This window comes from Salmo salar, chromosome 27, assembly GCF_965601325.2.
Source record: "Salmo salar chromosome 27, fSalSal1, whole genome shotgun sequence".
In the NCBI taxonomy this organism is placed as follows: domain Eukaryota; kingdom Metazoa; phylum Chordata; class Actinopteri; order Salmoniformes; family Salmonidae; genus Salmo; species Salmo salar.
Genome location: NC_138317.1, coordinates 32,905,952 through 32,925,000, shown reverse-complemented (window position 1 = coordinate 32,925,000; position 19,049 = coordinate 32,905,952). Strand labels below are relative to the sequence as shown.

The 19,049-nt window shown below is 43.4% G+C and overlaps 2 protein-coding genes across 5 annotated transcripts in view; one reads left to right on the top strand and one right to left on the bottom strand.

Annotated features, from left to right (window-relative positions):
- The window catches only part of dync1i1a (dynein cytoplasmic 1 intermediate chain 1a), a 129,920-nt gene extending 113,866 nt beyond the window's left edge, over positions 1-16,054 (top strand). For all 4 annotated transcript variants that reach the window (XM_045709257.2, XM_014178483.3, XM_045709256.2 and 1 more), the window contains 3 exons: positions 2,651-2,791; positions 5,955-6,080; positions 13,462-16,054. In XM_045709257.2, the coding sequence (XP_045565213.1) occupies positions 2,651-2,791; positions 5,955-6,080; positions 13,462-13,572 (378 nt within the window). In that variant the 3' untranslated portion in view covers positions 13,573-16,054. The remainder of the gene's footprint in view (positions 1-2,650; positions 2,792-5,954; positions 6,081-13,461) is intronic.
- A 159-nt stretch (positions 16,055-16,213) lies between these two features.
- The window catches only part of slc25a13 (solute carrier family 25 member 13), a 90,461-nt gene continuing 87,625 nt past the window's right edge, over positions 16,214-19,049 (bottom strand). The window contains exon 18 of the mRNA XM_082970223.1: positions 16,214-18,220. Within this exon, the coding sequence (XP_082826349.1) occupies positions 18,037-18,220 (184 nt within the window). The 3' untranslated portion in view covers positions 16,214-18,036. The remainder of the gene's footprint in view (positions 18,221-19,049) is intronic.

Here is a 19,049-nt window from a genome sequence, read left to right as displayed (position 1 = left end):
TGTTCCAGTAAGGTTACAGTACACCTTTGGAGAGGGAGACTTTCATGTCTTCTGTTTTTTTATGACACTGTGAATGTGCAAAGCTTTTTAATTAGACCTTTCCCAGACAAACCCCAAGGCTGCAGTAGCGCCACTCAGTCTGCTCTCTCTCTCTCTCTCTCTCACACTGCATCCTCCCTCTCTTTCTCTCTCACACACTCCATCTCTCTCTCTCTCTCAATTCATTATGCTTTATTGACATGGCAAGTTATATTACTTACATTGTCAAAGTACACATATAACAACAACGGTGGGACCAACAGCAATAAGGCATCATAATATGGTATAATATAATATAGTAGGAGTAGTAGTGGAAATGGTATTACCATTAACAGCAACTACAACAACAATATTAATGACAATAATAATACATTAAAGCAGCAGTAGTAGTAGACCAGTCTCAACATGAAAACCAAAACTAAATGGGGAATATTATTGACATTACATTGCACTGGTCGTCCCTCAGGTTGTGGCAGGAGGACACATATTTGGCTGCCAAAACTGCACATTTTGTCTTTTATAGTTTTAAATGATTTGTACTGAATGATCATTTTGGGAAAGAAATATTCTCTTAGGTCTGAGTATTTGTCACAGTGTAATAGGAAATACAGTTATTTCTCTACCTCTCCTCTGGAGCAGAGTGAGCACAGCCTGTCCTCTCTGGGCAGCCGAGTTTGTCTGTGATGACCAGTCTCTATAGCCAGACTGTCCTCTCTGGGCAGCCGAGTTTGTCTGTGATGACCAGTCTCTATAGCCAGACTGTCCTCTCTGGGCAGCCGAGTTTGTCTGTGATGACCAGTCTCTATAGCCAGACTGTCCTCTCTGGGCAGCCGAGTTTGTCTGTGATGACCAGTCTCTATAGCCAGACTGCTCACTGAGTCTGTACCTAGTCAGTGTTTTCCTCAGTTTTCTATCAGTCACAGTGGTCAGATAGTCTGCCACCATGTACTGTCTGTTTAGAGACAAATAGCATTGAAGTTGACTTAGATTTTTTTGTGGTGTCTTTCCAATAGGTGATATATTTTTATTTTTGCTTTGTGATAATTTGGTCGGGCCATATTTTCTGAGTGCTGTCCTGAGGCTCTATGGAGTTGGTTTGGGTTAGTGATCTGAGCATCAGAACCGGCTGAGGGGACTCTTCTCTTGTTTCATCTCTTGACATTATAGGGCTGTGTGATGATATGTTTCAGGGTTGCTTATTTGTTCTATTCTAATAAGGAGGGCTATTGGCCCAATTCTGCTCTACATGAGTTATTTGGAGGTTTTCTTTGCACTTCAAAACTCTGCATGCAGTATTTTGATTGGATGTTTGTCCCATTTGGTAAATTCATTATTAGAGAGGGGTCCCCCATACTTCGCTGCCATTTTGAGACAGATTATAATTGGAATTTCCATTTTAATGTTACTTTTAATGGCATAGAATGCTCTTGTTGCTTTGTCTCTCAGCTCGTTCACAGCTATGTGAAAGCTTCCTGTGCTGCTGATATTTAGTCCTAGATTGATCTCTCTCTCTCACTGCACCCCCCCCTCTCTCTCTCCCTGCCTCTCTCTCTATGCTCCTCTCTCTCTCTGCCCCTCTCTCTCTCCCTCTCTCTGCCCCTCTCTTTCTATCTCCCTCTCTCTCTCACTGCATCTCTCTCTCTGCCTCTCTCTCTGCCTCTCTCTCACTACATCTCTCTCTGCCTCTCTCTCACTGCATCTCTCTCTCTGCCCCTCTTGCTCTCACTGCATCCCCCCTCTCGCTCTCTCTCTCTGCATCCCCCTCTCGCTCTCTCTGCATCTTCCTCTCTCTCTCTCTCTCTGCATCTCTCTCTGCATCCCCCCTCTCACTCTCTCTGCATCTTCCTCTCTCTCTCTCTCTCTGCATCTCTCTCTGCATCCCCCCTCTCACTCTCTCTGCATCTTCCTCTCTCTCGCTCTCTCTGCATCCCCCTCTCTCTCTCTCTGCATCCCCCTCTCGCTCTCTCTGCATCTTCCTCTCTCTCTCTCTCTCTCTCTCTGCATCTCTCTCTGCATCCCCCCTCTCACTCTCTCTGCATCTTCCTCTCTCTCTCTCTCTGCATCTCTCTCTGCATCCCCCCTCTCACTCTCTCTGCATCTTCCTCTCTCTCTCTCTCTCTGCATCCCCCTCTCACTCTCTCTGCATCTTCCTCTCTCTCTCTCTCTCTCTCTCTGCATCCCCCCTCTCACTCTCTGCATCTTCCTCTCTCTCTCTCTCTCTGCATCTCCCTCTCTCTCTGCATCTCTCTCTGCATCCCCCTCTCTCTCTCACTGCATCTCTCTCTCTCTGCCCTTCTCACTCTCACTGCATCCCCCTTTCTCGCTCTCTCTCTGCATCTCCCTCTCTCTCACTGCATCTCTCTCTCTCTGCCCCTCTCGCTCTCACTGCATCCCCCTTTCTCGCTCTCTCTCTGCATCTCCCTTTCTCACTGCATCTCTCTCTCTCTCTCTCTCTCTATCTCTCTCCCTCTGCAGCTTTTTAAAATTTGTTTCGTTCACACCTTAAGTATTTCACTGCAACTACATCTGGGACCCTGTGCATGTGACTAAATCATCTGTCTCTCTACCTCCCTGTCTGACTCATGCTCCCATCTCTCTCTGTGTGTTTCAGCACAATAAACCCCTGTACTCCTTTGAGGACAGCGCTGACTACGTCTATGATGTCATGTGGTCCCCTGTGCACCCGGCTCTGTTTGCCGCTGTGGACGGGATTGGCCGGCTGGATCTGTGGAACCTCAATAATGACACAGAGGTGACTGTGTGTGTGTGTGTGTGTGTGTGTGTGTGTGTGTGTGTGTGTGTGTGTGTGTGTGTGTGTGTGTGTGTGTGTGTGATGGAGAGAGAAAGACATGTCTCATTCTTTGTCACAGTATTGCATGTGTGTGTGTGTCCTCATCCGTGTGTTTGTGCTTGTTTGTGTGTTTGTATCCGTCTTTGCGTGTGTGTCAAAGCGTGTCCCCAGGGCCTCTCATGTTGGACTGGAGCCAAACCACACAGCCCAACACCAGCATTCCCAGCAGCCACCTCTTTGTGTGGGCGTTCCCTTCCCCACAAGCTCTCCCTAAATCAGCCCGGTGACATCTCCTCACCCACTCCCACCAAACGCACCATCAACGCTTCCACAACCATCATCATAACACTCCCTTCTCCTACCCACTGAAACCTTGTGACAGCAATGCTTAAAGGCTCCCACAACCATCTCCTCCACCAAACGCCCCCTCAACGTTCCCACAACCATCCCCTAACACTCCCCTCTCCTCCCCACTCAAAAGCTGTGACACCAGTACTCAAATGGTCTCACAATCATCATCTAACGCTCCTCCAACCACCCCATAAGGTTCTCCTCCACTCCAACCCTGTCCCACCAGCTCACAGCTGTCCACAGACCACTCTTCTTCCTCTTCTTCGATCCCAATATAAAAATATACCTTTTAGATCTGAGCAGCAATTTGATCATCTCACTTGACCCTTGTTGGCTTCTATCCATCATGTCATCATGTATACGTCCCAAAGGGCACCCTATTCCCGATAGTCTACTATTTCTGACCAGAGTCGATCCAAAATGGCACCCTATGCACTACATAGAGTGTAGGGTGCCATTTGGGTTGCAGCTATAGTGATTGATCACAACTGAAGAGATATTTCGGAGTTATTTCTGGCATGTATTGTTGGAGTAAAGCTCTGCTAGGTTACTCCATCAGTAACCTCATGGTGCAAGTATGTTGCCTTTCTAGCCCAGTCCTTGGTCTTTGCCTCGCCTTATTTGGCAAGTCTACAATCACTACGTAGCAGTATGTACCTCACCCATAGGTAGGAGGGGATGTGCCTGATCAGAAAACCAATGTTGAATTTCCGAATTGGTTTAAATTCGGTCAGGTTAGGGGGTTAACGTTAGGGTTATGGTAAGGTTAGGTTTTAGATTTTGGCTAGTCGGTCTGTCAATGGGATGCTGGTCACAGAAGTCCCCTTAGGCCAGGATTTAATTCAAGGCGCTTTATTGAACAGCACACTAGACAGCGGAACAATGCACCTTTTAAAGGCATTTTCCACAACGTTTGCGTAGATCACATTCACAGTAACCGCTGCGCATGTCAGGTCAAGCGTAAATGAAATGAGGTCACTGCTCTATAACATGCATTGGATTGAATCCCAGCCTTAGTCTCTCCCAGGTAGGAGGGCTCCCTCCACTACTGTCCTGTCACAACAAACTAAACCTTGCTAAGGTGGAGTAACTAAAACACTGCCCCTGTCCCCCAGAGGCTACTGCCCTCTGTCTACGTTGAGTTACTGAGGGGCGAGGAGGGGCACTGGGGGGCACAGAGGTCACCCTTTCATGGCTCAGGTCAAAAGTGAGATGAAAGGGGCGACCGCTCCCTCTCTTTTTGGCATTTCCACGGATACCATGTCCACAGACCCTCCTCTTTAATTATATATCTGGTCCATGATTGATATTCTCTCTCTCTCTCTCTCTCTCTCTCTCTCTTTCTGTCTTTACCTCTCCCTTTCTCCACCATTCCTCTCTCCCATGTTTAACCCCTACCCCTGATCCAGCGCCGTGATAGTAGCTGTGACATTTGGGCCTTGGGGTTTGCCCTTTTGGGACTATACCATTGGTTCCATTGTATCACTCAAGCACAGCTAGCTAAAGATATCCAATGCTATTTGAACCCAGGTCTGATGGACAGACACACACCCTTAATCCCAGTCTCTAACAGGGACAGGGGACTGGAGAAGGAAAGGGATTGAGTGTACAGTGTGCCCTGGTCAAACGTAGTGCACTATATAGTAAATAGGGTGCCACTCAGCCACTCCTTCCTTCAGCCTATCTCACGTCCCAGCCCTTCAGCAACAGTGTAGTCTGCAGGAAGAGTTCATTAAGGATGGACTGACTTCTCCAACAATGTGCTTTATGAGAAACATTTGGAGACACACACACACATGCATACATACACACACATGCAGACAAATACACACACACACCCTCTCTCTGTCTCTCTCAAACACACACACACAAACACTGCTAGATAGATAGAATGCGAGGAGCCCACAATGTTGCAACAGTCATCATAATGGCATTAGCCTAGTGGTGGAGGGCCTGGTTCTAATTTCCCCTTCACAAACACACAGCTTCCAGTCAGTCTAATAGCAGCCAGTCTGTGGTTAGCCATGCTCTGGAGCGGGGAAGCTGTCGTATTAGCCGACGTGATGCCGAGGCTTCTGTCTCCAACGACGACATGTGTCATAAACTAGTCCTATCTGTCAAGTGCAATAGTTCTTCAGCAGGCCCTGATAGCAGACATAATCATATATAGACTGGTCCCAGATCTTGATTGTGCTTTAGACAACCCCTCTGGCTGGACTGCGATAGCTAATGCACATACTGATCTGGGATCAGGCTATTACTCTGGGTCTACGTCCCAAATGGCACCCTATTACCTACATTGCACTTCTTTTGACAAGAGTCCTATGGGCCCTGTTCAAAAGTAGTGCACTATGTAGGGAATAGGGTGCGATTTGGGACGCATCGTGGATCATCTGTGTTCATTCCTCCTGAGCAGCCTATAGCCTCCAGGCTGTCCTGAGTGTAGTGGAGGACTATGAAGATTTATATGGCTCATTAAAAGTTTCATATTGTTATTTCACATGGAGCTGAAGTAGCCATAGTCTACTGGATGAAGACCTCAGTCTGTCTGAGAATCTGCTGGTGCTAATGTTATTATACTACTACCGCTATGAGTGAAACCTGAAATAGTAGTGTTGAGTTTTTTGCCACTGTCACCTTCGCTTGCTCTTTGGCAGTTCTTAGGAATGAGCATGTTTGTAAAACTGTAATGAATATACTATGCAGGTGAAACTGGATGGATGGGTGGATGTATGAATTGATGAATTGACTGTTGTAACCCTGTGTGCCCAAGGTCCCCACAGCCAGTGTGACTATCGAGGGAGCCTGCGCCCTAAACAGGGTGCGCTGGGGGTCGGGGGGCAAGGAGGTAGCCGTGGGTGACTCGGAGGGCCGTCTGTGGATCTACGACGCAGGAGAGGTATGATATGAACAAATGGCACCCTACATAGTGCACTACTTTTGACCTGGGCCCATAGGGTGCATTGTGTATGGAATAGAATGCCATTTTACTGAGTAACAAGAACAGTCTGTAGAGTCGTAAGTCATAAAGGTCCAATGCAGCCATTTTTATCTCAATATGAAATCATTTCTGGGAAACAATTAAGAACCTTACTCTTTTTTTATTTTATTAAAATGGTCAAAAACAAACAAAAATATCTTCTTCGCAAAGAGCTCAAACAAGAATTTTGCTAGGACTGTCTGGGAGTGGTCTGAGTTAGGGCCTAATTGGACGAGCATAATGGGAGGGATATGTAACCTGGAAATGAAATGTTATTGGCAGAGAGTTCTGAAACTCTGTTATTGGTCTATTAACGTTTACCGCCTGGTGATGTTGCCAGGCAGGTCAAAACGCCATCCCACCAAAAGAGGCAGACATTTCAGGCTCTTTTCAATCAGCTCTAACACTAAAACGGCCTTATCATTTTCTCAATTCCACAGTATTATTCCTACCTCATAGTGTGCATATAAAACACAGGAGATCATGTTTTCGATTGCACTGGGCCTTTAAGTATACAACCCATTCTTTTGGAAAATGTCTTCTAAGCTCCATTTAAGGGCCTAGTACGTGGTTCATCTCTTTTACTGTGTGTTTATTAACCCGTGAGGCAGCATTGCCATGGATGTTTGTATTTGAATTTCTCCACTATTCTTCCTATATCCTTCGTTCTTTTAAAACGGTATCTACATTACTTTTACCTCTACCACAGTCTTTTTGGGCTCTGGTTTGTGCTTTGTGTGTGTGGGGTGTCTTCTAAATTTAGTCCTCTGTAATGTGGTAATTGGAGAGAGGCTGGGTTTAACGTGTGGTTTCTCCATGTCTGTGTCCCAAATGGCATCCTATTCCCTATTTAGTGCACTAGTTTGACCAGGGCTCTGGTCAAAAGTAGAGCACTATGTAGGGAATGGGGTACAATTTGGAACTCCTCTCTCTCTCTCTCCTCTCTCTCTCTTCTCTCTCTCCTCTCTCTCTCCTCTCTCTCTCTCTCCTCTCTCTCCTCTCTCTCTTCTCTCCCTCCTCTCTCTCTTCTCTCTCCTCTCTCTCCTCTCTCTCCTCTCTCTCTCCTCTCTCTCTCCTCTCTCTGGCAGCCTCCAGTGAAGTTTGAAGTGTTTTTATGTCCTGAAGAAAGTGAAGTTAGCGAACTCCTAAAAAAATTCTAAAACTAGAATGGATTGGGGGGTTCCTGAGTGGTGCAGTGGTCTAAGGCACTGCATCTCAGTGCAAGAGGGGTCCAGGCTGTATCACATGATTGGGAGTCCCATAGGGTGCCACACAATTGGCTCAGCGTTGGCCAGGGTAGGCCGTCATTTGTAAATAAGAATTTGTTCTTAACTGACCTTGAAAAGGTTACTTAGTTTTTTTTTTTTATAAAAGGTCTGGCAACAGTGCAACATATGGGGAAATGGAAAGGTGGATTAGCAAGCATCCTGCTGAGCTGTTAGTTATAGGCTACGTCCCAAATGACACACTGTTCCCTATATAGTGCACTACTTTTGACCAAGACCGATGGGGCTTTCGTCAAAAGTTGTGCACCAGTGAGTAGGGAATAGGGTGCAATTTGAGACACATGGAAGATCTCAAATGAATACTCCTCACGTCCTTTCTCCTTCTTAAAACCCATTGGATGAGAAGGCCAGAGGTCCCGCCCCTCTGACCGTCTCCTCCAATGGGTTTTGAGAAGGAGACGAGGACATCAAGATCTTCCCTCTGTCATAGTAGACTGTTTATGGCTCAATTATATTATTTTCTAAATCAATGATATCATTACCGATACAGTACATTCTAGTCATATTACATCACCAGGTCGTTTATGTAAAAACAAATTTGTTCTCGAAGACTTGGTTAAATAAAGATTAAATAGATATTCTGGCATATAATGATATACTTTAATATCCTGAATTGCATTTTCAGGGGATAAAATATCCCTGGTGTGTGAGATGGCATACACACTGAGATGTACAGAAATATATGGAATGAATAAGTTTCTTGTCACTGTTTTGTTTTCTGTTCATGTAGCGTGACATCGTTAAGTGCTCAGTAAATAACTTAATTGGCTTTCCTTGTAACTTATAATTGATTGTAATTCACTTAAAACTATACCATGGGTGCCAGCAGGTTTCTGCTTTAGCCAACTTGACTTGTCGCCATCTTGCCAAACCACATAGCTAGAGCCGTTGAATACAAAAACAATCAAGCAATCAGAATCCCAGGTCTATAAAATATGTTCCTTAGCAAAACTCATAGGCTATATGATGCACTACAATATCCAATCGTAGATCTTCATAGAACAATAGGCTATGACATGACATGGCACACTCTCCCTCTCTGGTTACATTTTTCTATTTTTCTTTTCTATTGTGTTATTGACTGTACGTTTGTTTATTTGTAAGTCTGTGTTGTTGTTTTTGTCGCACTGCTTTGCTTTATCTTGGCCAGGTCGCAGTTGTAAATGAGAACTTGTTCTCAACTGGCCTACCTGGTTAAATAAAGGTGAAATAAAAAAATACGTTAAAAGAAAATGCTCTTCTGTGCTCTTCGTCCCAAATAACACCCTATTCCCTATTTAGTGCACTACTATGGGCTCTGGTTAAAAGTAGTGCACTAAATAGGGAATAGAGTGCCATTTAGGACCCATGGTGTCCTCTAAAAGCTCTGGGCCTTGTCACAGAAAACATCTTAAGTGTTTTCCTTAAGGGTTTACCTTAAGGAATAATTACCTAAGGGAATTGTTTAAGGGCATTGCATAAAGCCCCTCAAATATTTATTTAGGTAAGGGCATACAGCACATTTTCCACATTTTCTTACATTATAGCCTTATTCTAAAATTGATTCACCTGTTTTTTTCCCCTCATCAATCTACACACAATACCCCATAATGAAAAAGCAACTGTTTTTTATAAATGTTTGCGAATGTACTTATATAAATGTTATATCAGGTTTTTATTATAAGTATTCAGACCATTTACTCAGTACTTTGTATTCAGGCCCCTTGACTTTTTCCACATTTTGTTACGTTTCAGCCTTATTCTAAAATAGATTGAATTGTTTTTTTCCCACATCAATCTACAAACAATACCCCATAATGACGAAGCAAATGTGTAAAAAAAAACTGAAATATCACATTTACATAAGTATTCAGACCCTTTACTCAGTACTTTGTTGAAGCACCTTTGACAGCGATTACAGCCTCGAGTCTTCTTGGATATGACGCTACAAGTTTGGCATGCCTACATTTGGGGAGCTTCTCCCATTCTTCTCTGCAGATCCTCTCAAGCTGTCAGGTTGGATGGGGAGCGTCGCTACACAGCTATTTTCAGGTCTCCAGCGATTTTCAAGTCCGTGCTCTGGTTGGGCCACTCAAGGACATTCAGAGACTTGTCCCGAAGCCACTCCTTCGTTGTCGTGGCTGTGTGCTTAAGGTCGTTGTCCAGTTGGAAGGTGAACCTTCGTCCCAGTCTGAGGTTCTCAGCGCTCTGGAGCAGGTTTTCATAAAGGATCTCTCTGTACTTTGCTCCATTCATCTTTCCCTCGATCCTGACAAGTCTCCCAGTCCCTGCCGCTAATAAATATCCCTCGAGCATGATGCTCCACCACCATGCTTCACCGTAGGGATGGTGCCAGGTTTCCTCCAGACGTGATGCTTGGCATTTAGGCCAAAGAGTTCAATCTTGGTTTCATCAGACCAGAGAATCTTGTTTCTCATGATCTAAGAGTCTTTAGGTGCCTTTTGGCAAACTCCAAGCGGGCTGTCGTGTGCCTTTTACTAAGGAGTGGCTTCAATCTGGCCACTCTACCATAAAGGCCTGATTGGTGGAGTGTTGCAGAGATGGTTGTCTTTCTTGAAGGTTCTCCCATCTTCACAGAGGAACTCTGGAGTTCTGTCAGAGTGACCAACGGGTCACCTCCCTGACCCTGACCAAGGCCCTTCTCACCCGATTGCTCAGTTTGGCCGGGCGGGCAGCTCTAGGAAGAGTCTTGGTGGTTACAAACTTCTTCCATTTAAGAATGATGGAGGCCACTGTGTTCTTCAATGCTGCAGACATTTTTTGGTACCTTTCTCCAGATCTGTTCCTCGACACATTCCTGTCTCGGAGCTCTACGGACAATTTCTTCGGCCTCGTGGCTTGGTTTTTGCTCTGACATGCACTGTGGGACGTTACATAGACAGGTGTGTGCCTTACCAAATCATGTCCAATCAATTGAATTTACCACAGGTGGACTCCAATCAAGTCATAGAAACATCTCAAGGATGATAAATGGAAACCAGATGCCCCTGAGGGTCCGAATACTCTTGTAAATAAGGTATTTCTGTTTTTTATTTTTAATACATTTTCAGAAATGTCTAAAAACCCGTTTTCGCTTTGTCATTATGGGGTATTGTGTGTAGATTATTATTTTTTTGTACCTTTATTTCACTAGGCAAGTCAGTTAAGAACAAATTCTTATTTTCAATGACGTCCTAGGAACAGTGGGTTAACTGCCTTGTTCAGGGGCAGAACAATTGATTTTTACCTTGTCAGCTCAGGGATTCGATCTTGCAACCTTTCGGTTACTAGTCCAACGCTCTAACCACCAGGCTACCTACCGCCCCAAAAGATTGATGAGGAATACTTTCCGAATGCACTGTACATACGGGGTTTTACGGTAGTTTGAAGGCATACAGTTGAAGTCAGAGGTTTACATACACCTTAGCCAAATACAATTAAACTCTGTTTTTCACAATTCCTGACATTTAATCCTAATAAAAATTCCTCGTCTTTGGTCAGTTAGGATCACCACTTTATTTTAATCATGTTAAATGTCAGAATAATAGTAGGGAGAATGATTTATTTCAGCTTTTATTTTTTCATCACATTCCCAGTGGTTCAGAAGTTTACATACAGTCAATTAGTATTTGGTAGCATTGCCTTCAAATTGTTTAACTTGGGTCAAACGTTTCAGGTAGCCTTCCACAAGCTTCCCACAATAAGTTGGGTGAATTTTGGCCCATTCCTCCTGACAGAGCTGGTGTAACTGAGTCAGGTTTGTAGGCCTCCTTGCTCGCACACTTTTTTTCAGTTCTGCCCACACATTTTCTATAGGTTTGAGGTCGGGGCTTTGTGATGGCCACTCCAATACCTTGACTTTGTTGTCCTTAAGCCATTTTGCCACAACTTTGGAAGTATGCTTGGGGTCATTGTCCATTTGGAAGACCCATTTGCAACCAAGCTTTAACTTCCTGACTGATGTCTTGAGATGTTGCTTCAATATATCCACATAATTTTCCTACCTCATGATGCTATCTATTTTGTGAAGTGCACCAGTCCCTCCTGCATCAAAGCACCCCCACAACGTGATGCTGCCACCCCCGTGCTTCACGGTTGGGATGGTGTTCTGCAGCTTGCAAGCCTCCCCCTTTTTCCTCCAAACATAACGATGGTCATTGTGGCCAAACAGTTCCATTTTTGTTTCATCAGACCAGAGGACATTTCTCCAAAAAGTACGATCTTCGTCCCCATGTGCAGTTGCAACCCGTAGTCTGGCTTTTTTTCTGGCGGTTTTGGAGCAGTGGCTTCTTCCGTGCTGAGCGGCCTTTCAGGTTATGTTGATATAGGACTCGTTTTACTGTGGATATAGATACTTTTGTACCTGTTTCCTCCAGCACCTTCACAAGGTCCTTTGCTGTTGTTCTGGGATTGATTTGCACTTTTTGCACCAAAGTACGTTCATCTCTAGGAGACAGAACGCGTCTCCTTCCTGAGCGGTATGACGGCTGCGTGGTCCCATGGTGTTTATACTTGCTTACTATTGTTTGTACAGATGAGCGTGGTACCTTCAGGTGTTTGGAAATTGCTCCCTAAGATGAACCAGACTTGTGGTGTACAATTTTCTTTCTGAGGTCTTGCCTGATTTCCCATGATGTCAAGCAAAGAGGCACTGAGTTTGAAGGTAGGCCTTGAAATACATCCACAGGTACACCTCCAACTGACTCAAAGATGTCCATTAGCCTATCAGAAGCTTCTAAAGCCATGATATCATTTTCTGGAATTTTCCAAGCTGTTTAAAGGCACAGTCAACTTAGTGTACGTAAACTTCTGATCCACTGGAATTGTGATACAGTGAATTATAAGTGAAATAATCTGTCTGTAAACAATTGTTGGAAAAATTACTTGTCATGCACAAAGTAGATGTCCTAACTGACTTGCCAAAACTATAGTTTGTTAACAAGAAATGTGTGGAGTGATTGAAAAACGAGTTTTAATTACTCCAATCTAAGTTTATGTAAATTTCCGACCCCAACTGTATAGCAAAAATAGTATCTGGTTACCATGGAGATGGCCTCATTTACTGGCTAAAGTCTCCTCAAAGAGATCGCTTTAATTTTGTTAGATTGCAAAATAGAACTTCTACAATCAAGACAGGATAACCAAATTGCTTCAGAAGATGATAAACCACGTTTCTTATAGTTACGTTTTTCTCAACTTGTTTAAATTACTTTCTAGTAAGTCAAGCTAGCTTAGAGTTGATATAGCTAACTAGCTAGCTTTGGAGCCATGGATTGTGCTCCTTCCATTGTTTAGCTAAGTAGCTACCTAGCTGGTTGATGTTTTCCTTTTGAAGCTAACCAGAGCAGATGAAAGTAACATTCACCTCCACAAATGCTGTTTACATTGATATCCATACTGAATGATGCAGGTAAGGGACTTCATGGGCACTCTTAACTTTTTCACTTAATTTAAGGGGGAAGTTCACCTTAAAATGTTTTGTGTAACGGAGTTAAATTTAAGGAAACGTTAAGGGGGAAATTAACTTTGTTTTATGCAACCGGGCCCTGCTTGGTCGCGGTCCCCTCCCACCTCCTTATTGCTGGTTAATTATAGCCTGCAGAGTGGTAACTGTATGTGACAGCCTGGGTGGCAGCCACGGCAACTAACCAAGCGGGCTTCTCATTTTACTTTCACCGCAGTGCTCCGCCATGACACGTTACGAGAAGTCAGTCACATAGAACTTGTAACGAATGAAACATAGATATGAGTGTGTAACGACGATCGTCACTTGACGATTAACTAGATCAGCATGAAGCTTCAACTAAAAGCTCCAGAAGTATTATTTGTGGTGTCCTCTTTCCTTGAGGGTAGAACATAGACACAACCGTACATATACTGGACTGTATTTGCTCATGAGGCTAAACCAGCCAATCTGATTTTGACAAAGACTCAGTAATTGATTAAAACATAATCCTTAGTATATGAAATACCATTGGGGGTATGGATACCAGTGTGAGTGGATACATTGTTTTTCTCTCTGTGTTTCCTCTCAGCTGGCAGTGCCCCACAGTGAGGACTGGGCACACTTCACCGACACCCTGATGGAGCTCAAAGCCAACCGGGCCGACAGGGAGGAGGAAGGGCCTGTGGAACTGACGCCATAGGATTGGATGGATCACTTACCGTGGGATCCAATGGGATCACCATCCAAGCGTCGACAGGCACAGTGGGAAGATCACTAGGGGATCCAGCCTATCAGAAGGCTTTGTTCTTACACCTTTATGACATCATTCCACAAACCTATCTAAGCAGCAGCATGTGTTCTAGACCCCGCCCCTTCAGTCTCTGTGACAGCTACTTAACAGCTGTATGTCCAGGCTAGGACCTTCTCTACTCTATTTGCGTCACTGTTTTTGGGGGGGATTTATTTTGTAGTAATTTATGTTAATGTACGTTAGTTGTATAAGACTAACTAGAGAACATCTAGCTTCTTTTCATTTTATTAATTGATTGATTTATTTAATTGATGTGGTCAGTTGTCATTCAGAGGTATTGCTTATAACCTAAATGAACTCCATATCAAATCATAGGTCCTACTACAGTTGTGAAGCCCTATGAAACTTGCAGTGAGAACTGTTAGACTGGGCCTATAGAGCTCTATATTGTCATGTTTCAAAAGTCTCATGTTCACAGTGGTTTTGTTGTGCTTTTCTCTGTACCCAACCCCCTGCATGCATGCATGCAACACATTTACGGATTCATACAGCTTCCTAGACATGTCAGCATATGTTGTGGATGTATGTAACTGCTTTATGTCATTGTTATAGGACTATAATGTACAGTTGAAGTCAGAAGTTTACATACACCTTAGCCAAATACATTTAAACTCAGTTTTTCACAATTCCTGACATTTAATCCAAGTAAAAATTCCCTGTTTTAGGTCAGTTAGGATCACCACTTTATTTTAAGAATGTGAAATGTCAGAATAATAGTAAAGAGAATGATTTATTTCAGCTTTTATTTCTTTCATCACATTCCCAGTGGGTCAGAAGTTTACATACACTCAATTAGTATTTGATAGCATTGCCTTCAAATTGTTTAACTTGAGTCAAACGTTTTGGGTAGCCTTCCACAAGCTTCCCACAATAAGTTGGGGGAATTTTGGCCCATTCCTCCTGACAGAGCTGGTGTAACTGAGTCAGGTTTGTAGGCCTCCTTGCTCGCACACTTTTTTTCAGTTCTGCCCACACATTTTCTATAGGATTGAGGTCAGGGCTTTGTGATGGCCACTCCAATACCTTGACTTTGTTGTCCTTAAGCCATTTTGCCACAACTTTGGAAGTATGCTTGGGGTCATTGTCCATTTGGAAGACCCATTTGCGACCAAGCTTTAACTTCCTGACTGATGTCTTGAGATGTTGCTTCAATATATCCACATAATTTTACATCCTCATGATGCCATCTATTTTGTGAAGTGCACCAGTCCCTCCTGCAGCAAAGCACCCCCACAACATGATGCTGTCACCCCCGTGCTTCACGGTTGGGAGGGGTTCTTTGGCTTGCAAGCCTCCCCCTTTTTCCTCCAAACATAACGATGGTCATTATGGCCAAACAGTTCTATTTTTGTTTCATCAGACCAGAGGACATTTCTCCAAAAAGTACGATCTTTGTCCCCATGTGCAGTTGCAAACCGTAGTCTGGCTTTTTTATTGCGGTTTTGGAGCAGTGGCTTCTTCCTTGCTGGGCGGCCTTTCAGATTATGTCAATATAGGACTCGTTTTACTGTGGATATAGATACTTTTGTACCGGTTTCCTCCAGCATCTTCACAAGGTCCTTTGCTGTTGTTCTGGGATTGATTTGCACTTTTCGCACCAAAGTACATTAATCTCTAGGAGACAGAACGCGTCTCCTTCCTGAGCGGTATGACGGCTGTGTGGTCTCATGGTGTTTATACTTGCGTACTATTGTTTGTACAGATGAACGTGGTATCTTCAGGCATTTGGAAATTGCTCCCAAGGATGAACCAGACTTGTGGAGGTGTACATTTTTCTTTCTGAGGTCTTGGCTGATTTCTTTTGATTTTCCCATGATGTCAAGCAAAGAGGCACTGAGTTTGAAGGTATGCCTTGAAATACATCCACAGGTACACCTCCAATTGACTCAAATTATGTCAATTAGCCTAACAGAAGCTTCTAAAGCCATGATATCATTTTCTGGAATTTTCCAAGCTGTTTAAAGGCACAGTCAACTTAGTGTATGTAAACTTCTGACCCACTGGAATTGTGATACAGTGAATTATAAGTGAAATAATCTGGTCTGTAAACAATTGTTGGCAAAAATGCTTGTGTCATGCACAAAGTAGATGTCCTAACCGACTTGCCAAAACTATAGTTTGTTAACAAGACATTTGTGGAGTGGTTGAAAAATGAGTTTTAATGACTTCATCCTAAGTGTATGTAAACTTTCGACTTCAACTGTACGTATGTGAGGGTTATTGCATTGTTCAATGGCTACAGGCCTAAGCAACAAATTCTGGTTTAGCACATTATTTTGTGTAAAGTGCTACGTGAACTGTAATGAACAAAAGAGACATATTGTAAGCCGCTGTCTATCGTGATATCCGCCAATAAATCATGGCTGAAGAACTGTTCGTTTGTTTACTTGTTGTTGTTTAGCTACTGTAATGATAGTGTCACAAGTTGCCTGCTGTGATTCTGTCCTCGTCTCCAGTGCCAGGGGTCAAGCTTTTCTCTGACTTGTCGCACCATAACATACCACCTTGTCAAAGAACACATGCACACACACTTTGTTCACTAACGTTTAATTTCATTAGTACATATACATATTGCTGCCATACATACAGTAAGGCACAATTATCACACCATATTCTACTTCTCTCCTGTACTGTACAAGTTTAAATACGGACGTCTTCCGTGACACCACTGGGCTGTTCCAGGAAGCTGGATAAATAAGTTAGCCAGCTAACTGTCCAACATTGCTTAAAATAATGAGATATTTTGAGAATTATAGACTTAGGGCTCTGTTCAGTCTGTATTGCTGAAGTGTTACAGATTTCGCACTAGAAATGTAAAGGTCATTTGTGATAGGGCCGACATACGCAGCGTTTACGGTGAATGCAGTCGCTGTGACCGCAAGAACATTGCCTTTAATTGTGAATCACGCTTTAAAGTTGAACTTCTGTGATATGGACTGAATAGAGCCCTTCAAATTGACAAGATATAATTGACTCGGCAACAACAACCAGTATACAAATGTAGTGTTCTTAATCAACCAGAAAATAATATGTGGTTGTTTATCAAAGTTAACTGGATAGTTTCATAATCCTGCTTTCTGGAATACCCCACATCTCTCTACTCTCTCCCCCTGCTCTTTTGTACCCTGATGATTCTTTAAATAGAAATGTATACAACACACAGCCCAGTTTGATCTGAGACAACTTAGGATAACAGACAGTCACTACAATACCATAGTAGGTGTAGTAGTAATACCTTGTGCAAGTGGTGGTAATAGTGAACAGTATATTACATTCAAGCGTTTTGATTGGTCAAACTTTTGTTTTCTCGCAAATGAAGTTCAAGATCAAGATTATTAGTTTCTTCTCAGTATCTAAAACGCCACTTGGTGAACTGTATCAATATGTAAATGTGTCTCTCTGTTCCGTTCTCATATGTACAGTAGAACCGTCATTCATATGTACAGTAGAACCGTCATTCAGATGTGTCTGTTGCGTTCTCATATGTACAGTAGAACCGTCATTCATATGTACATTAGAACTGTCATTCGGATGTGTCTGTTGCGTTCTCATATGTACAGTAGAACCGTCATTCAGATGTACAGTAGAACCGTCATTCAGATGTGCGTACTTGTGCTACTATCCCCATCCTGCGGATAGGACTCATTCTGTTTGGTATCTATCAGACTCTCAGGTGGAAGACAGTAAAAGCACCATCATATAAAGTGCTGGTTAGACCGAGATTCAATCAAAGGCACGTTGTAGATGAGCACATTGAACTGTCAAGTGTCTTTTAAAGAGATGGCCTTGGTAAATACGGTACGTCGGCTCAAGTGGAAATGACCTTTAAAAGCAAGTGCAATGCACATGTTGACTACGCACTTTTGAATGAGTCCCGGCCTTAGTGATGATGAAATGAAAGGAAGCAGTCCAGGTCTAATTCAAGTCATGGCCAGCCCCTCCGCTACTATGCATATTACTGTATGAAAAGACAAACTGGAACACTACTCTAGACACACATTGTCAGTCCTGCAGATATCACTTGATCTTCACAATAAGACTGACTCAAAAAGTAATCTTTACGGGTAGCTAAGACTAAAACAGAAGCTAGAACAACGTTTTTGTGTTTCTATCCATGATGTAGAAAGGTACATTCCAGAAGATCATAATAGGTTTAAAAAAAGTTCTCATCAACTAAAACAGATACATATTTATCTTTTAAGCCTAGAGAGGCAAATCATACTACTCACAATGTGCTTCTCTTTCGGGTGGAATATTCCAAGTGCTTGACTGGGTGGGGGTGGGAGGGAGAGGGTGTAATGATTGCACGTGTGCTCTATTCTGCCCCCTACGTGTGGGCAGAGGGGGTTCAATTCAAGGGGCGTCCTTCTTGGATGGGGGGGTTACTTGAACGTTGTATCTTGGGAGGTGGAGTCCAAATTTGCTCTCGGTGCCAGCGAACGTGGCCACGGCCAACCTGAAACCTCCGATGTGGTCGGGGCTGGGCGCCGGCAGGCTGATCCGAGACTTGGGAGTCGGCTCCGAACCAGACGGCTTTCTGTGGTGTGGAGAGAGAGCGGGGAAGGACGAGGAGAGCGGGAGGGGGGAGGGTCAGGGAGGGACGAGGAGAGCGGGAGGGAGGGAGGATGAGAGAAAACGGGAGGGAGGAGAAAGGGGGAAGAGAGGGAGAGACAGAAAGGGAAGGAGAACGGGGAGAGGGACCGAAAAAAGAGAAACAGAAAGTGGAAGGGACAAGAGGAGAGAGAGGCAAGAGATTTTATATTAAACATTGTCCACCACAAAAAATAAACATCTTAATCGAATATTAAGACTGGGCGAGAGGGCTATTTTTTCCCAAAGCACACAAACCAGAAATAAAGGAATATCCCACAATGGTTTCATACTCCCTTCAGTGATATCTTTCCAATACGGACAGGGAACATATTTCAAACCCACACTATACCATCCAGCTGTACTGTATTCACATTGAACAAAGTCTGTGAAGACAACACAGTATGCACATTGGATATTTAGAGTACATAGGGTTTTGCATACTAAATGGAAGTTGTTCTGACTTTCCAAAGGGCTGTAAATAGTCCAATATACTGGATCTCTTGATTTCCTGGTTTAGTAAGTAAGAGTTGTTGGTGGTGGAGTCAATTATACCATGCCAATTTCAAGTCTATATTTCTGTTAACTGACTATAATATCCTTAATATTCTTTAACACATTGATCCTGCTTTCTGGAAGAGCCCCAAAGTATTGACAACATTCTGTCAATATCACTATATGTACAGTATAAAGTATTGACCATTCTGTTAGTACCACTATATGTACAGTATAAAGTATTGACCATTCTGTCAGTACCACTATATGTACAGTATAAA